This window comes from Thamnophis sirtalis, unplaced genomic scaffold, assembly GCF_051295495.1.
Source record: "Thamnophis sirtalis isolate CommonGarterSnake01/CBP01778 unplaced genomic scaffold, rThaSir2_p1.2 scaffold_14, whole genome shotgun sequence".
NCBI lineage: Eukaryota > Metazoa > Chordata > Lepidosauria > Squamata > Natricidae > Thamnophis > Thamnophis sirtalis.
The window spans coordinates 5,539,587-5,548,048 of NW_028261394.1; the positions used below are offsets into that span (position 1 = coordinate 5,539,587).

The 8,462-nt window shown below is 42.6% G+C and overlaps 1 protein-coding gene across 1 annotated transcript in view; it reads right to left on the reverse strand.

The window, feature by feature from the left end:
- Positions 1-1,615: 1,615 nt before the first annotated feature.
- Positions 1,616-8,462, reverse strand: part of DNAAF5 (dynein axonemal assembly factor 5) — a gene marked incomplete in the record, with an annotated part of 21,516 nt that continues 14,669 nt past the window's right edge. The window contains 4 exon segments of the mRNA XM_087728665.1: positions 1,616-1,876; positions 2,104-2,295; positions 2,928-3,075; positions 6,554-6,704. Of these exon segments, the coding sequence (XP_087584791.1) occupies positions 1,731-1,876; positions 2,104-2,295; positions 2,928-3,075; positions 6,554-6,704 (637 nt within the window).

Here is an 8,462-nt window from a genome sequence, read left to right on the forward strand (position 1 = left end):
CCAAGATTCCCTGGCTGGGGAATTCTGGGAGTTGAAGTCCACACCTCTTCTGGTCACTCAGATGAGACAAATATCACCTCAAGCCATGATTTATGACTCACAGTGGCTGGTCTACATTTTACACCACCACATCCCATGATTTGGCTTGATTCACTTATAACTCCATAATTTACGTAACAACTGCAGTGATTCACTGAACTGGCAAAAATGTAAAATCAGGCGCGAGTCACTTAACCTCGCTTAGCAAAGGAAATTCAGATCCCAATTGCGGTTAAGTCGAGGATTACTTGTATCGTGGTATCAACTTCCTCCTAGGAGGTGTTAGCACAGGCCATTTTAACTAAGGAACTGATTAATGGATTCAAATAAAAAACAGCATTCAATTTACAGATAGTTTGAATTCTCACAAGGGGCCAGGTCGAAGCCTGCGGGGTTCTTTTTCCTTTTCTTTAAACAAATAGCAGAGAGATGTCAACCTTTTGATATTTAACAGAATTTTGCTGTGCTCAGTTTTGAAAGAAACACAAGTAATAACCTCTACAGATACCAGTACCTCTATTTATCATCTTTTGGCAGTTCAGGTGATTCTGTCACTGGGAATTTCTTCTGGAGATTGCCGGTACTGATAATGTAAGGGTCTGACTTTCTTTTTTTCGTTTTTCCACTGAAAACTCTTATTATTTTACAAGACAATGCAGTCTTGTCTTATCAGCTTTTCTCCTGATCATCTGAACTTGTGTTTATGCATGGTTTTAAATCTTTGCAAAATGCAAAGCAAGAAAAATAGGTCCATGCTGGAAAAGAGAAGCAAGTAAAGGAATTTTCTAACCACTTAGCAACACCTCAGGGTCCTCAATACATAAGAATTTATTGATGTTTAAAAGGCTTAGAAATATCTTGCATTTAAAATTACGGCTATTTTCTGAATGTCTGGCTTGCAATCCAGAAGCCACAATCTTTTCCCTCCATGTCCAAGACAGAGTTTATAGAGACACAATTATTTTATCACAAAATGTAAAGCTGTATTTGGAAACCAAATGGCAACATTCAAAATATCGTAAGAATGAAGAGCAAAAATTAAAACCAGAGCAATTAGCGAAAGCACAACCAACGAACACCGAAACTCATTTTATAAAGACTCTGAGAAAGAGCTAACTTCATTAATAATCCATTTGAAACTTCTTATCAAAACATGTTCTCAAATTATGTTTATATACAACTCTGCTCTTATTTCATCATAAATCAAGGTACTATAAAAACATACTCGGTGGCATTTAGATTTGATACACACCATGAATTTCAAGACAGAGAGACAAATTCCCTGCTTTTTGCTCCTATGGCTGAGTATCTAGTATCACATACCAGAAATGGGTTCAATCTAGTGTTAATTTGATAAAAACTATCCATTTTAACAATGTTTGCAGAATAAAAGGGCTTTCACTCTGTTAGCTGTGGATCATTCAAGCTACATATCAGTTTGTCCTAGCACCTTGTCATTTTGTTCTTTAAACTTAACCACAACAATTTTAGTTTCAGGATTGGCAGCAATAAATATTATTGAAGGTGGATTGTTGTTGTTTTGCAGTATTCATGAATGCAAGGAGAATGCGAATGCTTCTTCCAGCTTAAAATGTCTCTGTTTATTGAAGTACCCCTTTTCTGGGGAACAAATGGAAAGGTTCCCATTTTTAATTAATTAAGGCACCATTAATTAAGGCCCACCGAGGCATTTAGGACTCAGAATAGCTCCATCCCGTTGATTCAAGGTGGAGAAGCAGCTGGTCACAATAGATTGGAGTGCGATGTTTGTGTACGACTCCTTCAATTTCCTTCGCCAAGAGGTCTGGATAAAGAACGCCCCCTTCTTTCAAAGTGTCTGCAAAATAGAAAGTGGCCGGAGTTATGAAAACGGCTTGGGCTTCAAGGCATACAATTTCTCAAAAACAATTTTTGGAACACCGGAATTTAAGCCATAATTATTTCCTGAAAGGTTACCACTAGGAAGTTGGAAGCGATTATCAAGCTACATCAAAAGTGATTAACTAAATTTAAAAAAAAAAAAATTTCAGGGAAAACCAGAGCTTATTGAACAGCAATAATTACCTAAAACAGCCGATTGGATGTTTTGGTCGGGATCATCCAGGTGAACTAACAGCTCTTGGTAGAGGACCTCAATGTTGGTTTTCAGAAGAGCTTTTGTCTCCGGGTCGTTTATACATCTGAACCAACTGGTCAAGGCCGCAGCGGCTTCCAAACGGACATCGTGCGAGACGTCGTCCAAGCGCTTCAAGAGTTCTAAATAAGAAACGGCAGGGTCATTTCCCAGACTTCGTGAATATTCTCTGCACAATTTACGTCACAAGGACATTTCTTCCCACTACGGCAATGCAGGGAAATCAAACATCTTTAATAAACCTTCCATTCATTTCCCTCAGTTTTAACTCTTGCATTTTTCTAAAACTGCTTAACTTAAAAACAAAAAAACGCAGAAAAAAGGTTATGCCAACGACCATGATTCTTAGTTGAAAAGCTTTGACGGAATAATTTTCTGTTAAATGATGCATTTCTAGCCTACGTATTGAATTAGTCGCTGCTTTTCCTCATACAGTCCTTTATATGTAGGAAATTAAACCGAAACACGATGAGTTATCAAATGCTACTGTGAATATTGCAAGAAAAATTACTTGATATGTTTGGCTATGACAACAATGGTTTTTTCTCCTATATTGTGTTGTTACTTCAGTCACAATTTAGCAGACCAGAAAGGGGTGGGGGAGGAGGAATGTATCTAGAAACTGGAGTGACTCTCAATCTGTGTTTTTCAAAATTGTCAAGTTTGAAAAACAGTCTTACTAAACAGCCAGATTCTCATTCCAGGGAAAGGTAAAAAGACTGAACCAGGCCTGCTGCTTAGCCCTCTAAAATACCTGGATAAATTTTGCTGAGTTCGGGCTGTTTTCTGCAGCTGTCTAAAAAAGTCCTGATAATTTGGCAAGATATCAAACGGGTCATTTTGGAATCTTCTTCCAGCGTCACAATGATCGGAGGCATCAGGGCATCTTTGACATTTTGCAACTGTGAAAACAAGAAACCACCAGATTTAGGGAAAAGACATTTGTTAAGTAATCGGCATCTGGCGTTCGACTCATGATCTCAAGCCAGATCTGTTATAGAAAGAACACAACATTACCAGCTAAATGTAAGAATTGGGGCAAAGATTAAAGCAATTTAAAGAAAGCATCCTTTTAGCAGCCATAAAGGTAAAGGTTCCTCTCGCACATATGTGCTAGTTGTTCCTGACTTTAGGGGGTGGTGTTCATCTCCGTTTCAAAGCTGAAGAGCCAGCGCTGCCCGAAGACGTCTCCGTGGTCATTTGGCCGGCATGACTAAACGCCGAAGGCACACGGAACGCTGTTACCTTCCCACCAAAGGTGGTCTCTATTTTTCTACTTTTGGGGGGGTGGGGTGGAAGTGTCTTAAGTAAATAGATTCCTTGGGTTGAGCAAGTACAGCAAGGACAAAGGCAAAATGGACTGCTAAATTGGCCACGCCCCCAGTCACATGACCACCTAGCCACGCCCACCCAGCAGGTCCGCACCCCCCCAAAGTGTGAGGGACTGTGAATCGGCCCCCTGTTCAAAAAGTTTGAGGACCTCTGGTATATAGTATAATTTTATAGGTTCCTCCTTGTCTGAACCAACGTTCAGCGAAAAGTTCCTTGTTTTCACTGGCAGGAAAAGATTAGCAAAGGATACAGGAAACAAAGGGGAGAAGCATGCAAATTAGCCAGCTCATCTTTAACTGGAATTTTATTGCACTGGGTGTCCCTACTGCTTTTTCCCGCCCTTCTACTTTGTTTAATAGCTGTAGAAAGTTCAACTGTGAGACGACAACGCAAGGTCAAAAGCACCGCACAGCCCCAAGAGAGGGACTCGCAATTATATTTCTCAGATTGCATCAGTCACGGCGCTGCACAGAGGATGACTTTGGAGCCGAGGGTTTTAAGAACAGTGCGTGATACCGTGCTGGAAGGAAAGACAAAAACAAACAATTTCCCACTAATAGTATTGGAATGGATAACTAAATAAATACAGGTGAGACCTTTGTCTAAAGTAATTCTCAGCCTCCTCAAGGTCGAGAATATTTTTTTCTGTTTTTCTCAAGAGCTGCCCTTTCCACATTCTGAAATCCAAACTGCTCTGATTTCTGCAGATTGTGCGTGATTTTTGTAATCCAAGGAAGCTAATTTAATAAGCGTCTTATCCTCTTGCCCTTTGGAGAGGTTTGGGAAGGGTGACAAATCGATTCAAGTTAGAGCATTTCGTTCTTACTCCAGGAGATGGTGCTCCTGGTCCAAATTTCTGTGCAACGTCCCACCTCAATCTTGCCTTGCCTACTTGAGCTAACAAATATATACCTGCCGTTCCCCCGCCCCCTTACTTTCTCTTGCCTCCTCTGTCCGTCTATATTCTGCCTGCTTTGTGTTCAAATTGATTCAAAGTTCTGAGTAAGAAATCGAAAATTTGCACTAATGGAAAATCCCGAAAGCCGTGCGTACCTCGCGGGGTTCTGAGCCTGCTCTTCCAATGATTTAGTCTGACAATTCAGTCAATATTACTGTCTTGGCTGTAAGCAGTCACAATATCCAAATCTCAACAACATCACTACTTTCCTCTGCAACAGACCACCCAAATCGCGAAGGAGAAATGCAGAAATTCCCCCTCCACATGCTTTCTACTGGAGGAAATGGTTTCTAGGATAGCTGCAGGATTTGCAAACCTAGTTTCTCTTGGGACTCTCTAGTAAGAATCCTAGAGGTTGAAGCCTGACATCAATTTTTGAAAGCCAAGTTGACTAAGTTGAGCCAGGCCACCTCAAAGCTTGTCCTGCTGTAAATTTACATTTTTTATTTATTTTTTGGTCCTTTGAACCAGGATCTCTCAGCGGTCCAGGCCTGCTTGGTCACTCCTGTGTTAAAAGGTTGTTTTGTGCCTTTTAAAATACTGGATTTTTCCGGAGGATTTAATTGGATAAGATGTGTATCAGTCAGCCTAATGGCCGGGACTCATTTTGCCAGACGTTGAAAAGCGAGAGCAGGTTGACTTTCTCACTGAACAATGGGATAGAACCAGCTCGAGCCTTTGAAGTTAAAAGGAGATTAGAAGCTTGCATTTTTCTCCCCCAAACAAAAAATGCTCAAATTTCAAACAAACTCCCAGCCCAACACATCTGAGGGTTTCAGACTTTGGGGGGTGGGGGGAGAGGGGGGGGAGTTAAGACACCATTCTTTCCTTGTTGGCTTGCTGCTGACTCCTTTTTACCTCTAGCATAGCTTTTATTTTTGGGCAGAATCCCAGGCTAACCTATCCTTCCTAAGCACTATTTTGGCAAGGCTTTAAAAATCATTTTAATTTAATTTCGTAAGCTCACATGTTGCCCAGCTTATTGTAGATTCCAAAAGGCTTATATCCAACACCCCCCTAAAAAAAAGAATTAAAAGCAGCAGCAACCTCCAACCTCATCTCAACCCTAGAGAGCCAGCCCCCTTATTTGGCACCTGCTTTAAAGGCCACCCCCTGCACTGAAAAAGGCTCCTTGGTTTTAATGCCCCTCTGGAACAACAGGAGGGAAAGGGGTCGGGAATGGCTGATCAGACTGAGCTATAAAGGCCTGCTTCTGTCCTCCCTCTTCCTTCTTAGCCTGATGCTGGCAGCTTCTGTGGCAGTTGCTCCCAGCTGGGATATTCTAGATCAGGGATGTCCAACCTTGGCAACTTTAAGACCCATGAACTTCAATTCCTAGAGTTCTGGGAGTTGAAGTCCACAAATATTAAACTCAATAAGATTGCTGGCTTGTGAATTCTGGGAGTTGAAGTCCCCAAGTCTTCAAAGATGCCAAAGTTAGTGGCTGGGGAATTCTGGGAGTTGAAGTCCACAAGTCTTAAAGTCACCAAAATGGCTGGGGAATTCTGGGAGTTGAAGTCCACAAGTCTTAAAAGATGCCAAAGTTAGTGGCTGGGGAATTCTGGGAGTTGAAGTCCACAAGTCTTAAAGTCACCAAAATGGCTGGGGAATTCTGGGAGTTGAAGTCCACAAGTCTTAAAGTCACCAAAATGGCTGGGGAATTCTGGGAGTTGAAGTCCACAAGTCTTAAAGTCACCAAAATGGCTGGGGAATTCTGGGAGTTGAAGTCCACAAGTCTTAAAGTCACCAAAATGGCTGGGGAATTCTGGGAGTTGAAGTCCACAAGTCTTAAAGTCACCAAAATGGCTGGGGAATTCTGGGAGTTGAAGTCCACAAGTCTTCAAAGATGCCAAAGTTAGTGGCTGGGGAATTCTGGGAGTTGAAGTCCACAAGTCTTAAAGTCCCCAAGGTTGGACATCCCTGTCTTAGATGGTTAGATTTAACCTGGAGCAGCATTAAGACGAAGCACAGCTTGAAACTCTTGACCTGCCTTTCGAGGTGACAAGTATGTTTCCTTGCTGGGTTTTCACTGAGGCTGATCTGATGTGATGTTTGTGGGGAAGGAGCAGTGGGGGCACAGGACATGTTACCTCTTCTGGAGAGAGCAGCTCACTGTAAATCAGCGCCCAGAGGCAAGCCACAGCCGTGGTGCGGATGGCAGCTGCTGTTCTTCCTGCCTGCCACTGGAGATTAGGAGACAGGATGTCTTTTATCACGATCTCAAGGTAGTTACCGAACTGCCTGGAGCCAAAAACAAAAAGAGGAGCCGAATGAAAAAGCTTTGTGCAAACGTGCTGGAATGACGGGGAGGGAGGATGAAAAGGCACATTTTAAAGACTTGAAATAGCAATAGCAGTAGACTTATATACCGCTTCATAGGCCTTTCAGGCCTCTCTAAGCGGTTTACAGAGAGTCAGCATATTGCCCCCAACAATCTGGGTCCTCATTTTACCCACCTCGGAAGGATGGAAGGCTGAGTCAACCCTGAGCCGGTGAGATTTGAACCGCTGACCTGCTGATCTAGCAGTAGCCTGCAGTGCTGCTTTTAACCACTGCGCCACCTTGGCGAGAGCCTGAACAGGAAGAAGAAGAAGAAGAAGAGTGCAGGAACAAGAAAAGGGGGAAGGTTGGGGGTGGGGGGGAAACGAAAAGCCTAACTGATGACAGAATATGTTAGCAATATTTCATTACTTCGGATTTCTTTAGGGGAAGGGGAACAAATGGACGTTCTGTAAGCAATATTTCAGGAGGAGCGGAAGGAGGAAAAGACCTCTTCTCTGTCCTCTTCCTGGACCCCTTTCTTTCAAGTTGAACCCGCCCCAGGTTAACCTGAAGTTTTCGGTTTAAAATTCCAGTATTTGAGGGGCTGTCTCAAAGAAGTGGGGGGGGGTTTCAACTTTCTAAAGCCCCAGAATTCAGGAGAAGAAACAATGGAGGGAAACTCACCAAGGAGAGAAGCAACCGGGAATTAAGGAGAAACTTCCAAACAGTGAGAACAACCAACCAACGGAACGGCTTGCCTTCACAAGCTGCGGGGTCTCCAACACTGCAGGTTTTAAAGAAGGGATTGGAAAACCATTTGGGTTTTCCTGCTTGAGCAGGGGATTGGGCTAGAAGACCTCCAACGTCCCTTCCAGCTTCATTCTGAAAAACATTTCTGAAAAGTATCTTAGCTGGAGAGTGTCACAGGGCTGGCTGCCACAAACGGTGCTTTTGAACAGAAAAGGAAGGCTGAGACAACGAACTGTATACATGAATCCACATTGATTAAAAGTGTCAGGAGATAAATACAGGTTGTCCTCAATGCACGACCCCCGTTGAGCCTAAAATATTCGCTGCTAAGCCAAACGTTTACGTGAATTTCCTGCCCTTTTTATGGCCTTTCTTGAAAGAGTTGTTAAGTGAATCACCGCTGTTGCTTAAAGTTAGTGAAACGGTTAAGGGAATCTGGCTTCCCCATTGGCTTTGCTTGTCAGAAGGTCGAAAAAAGGGGGAATCACGTGACCCCGAGAAATATGAGCCAGTCTGAATTTTGATCACGGGCAAGCATTGTTAAATGTGAGAAACTTGGAATGGTCACTAAATGAACAGTTGTAAGTTGAGGACTACTGTAAATCACTTTAATTTTAATTTTGAGCTTATCCACGTTTCTTAGAAGCTGGCCTACTAGTTGGCTCAAACATCTCTCTCTCTGTCTCTCTATTTTTCTCTGTCTCTCTCTTTGTCTCAGTCTATCTGTTTCTGTCCCTCTATCTTTCGGTCTCTCTCTCTCTGTCTTTATCTCTCTGTTCTCTCTCTCTCTCTCTGTGTTTTCTCTCTGTCTAAATCTCTTTCTCTCTGTCTGTCTGTCTCTTTCTGTCTCTCTATTTTTCTCTGTCCCTCTCTTTCTCTCTGTCTCAGTCTATCTGTTTCTGTCCCTCTGTCTTTTGGTCTTTCTTTCTCTGTCTTTATCTCGCTCTCTGTTCTCTCTCTCTCTCTCTGAGTTTTTTCTCTCTCTCT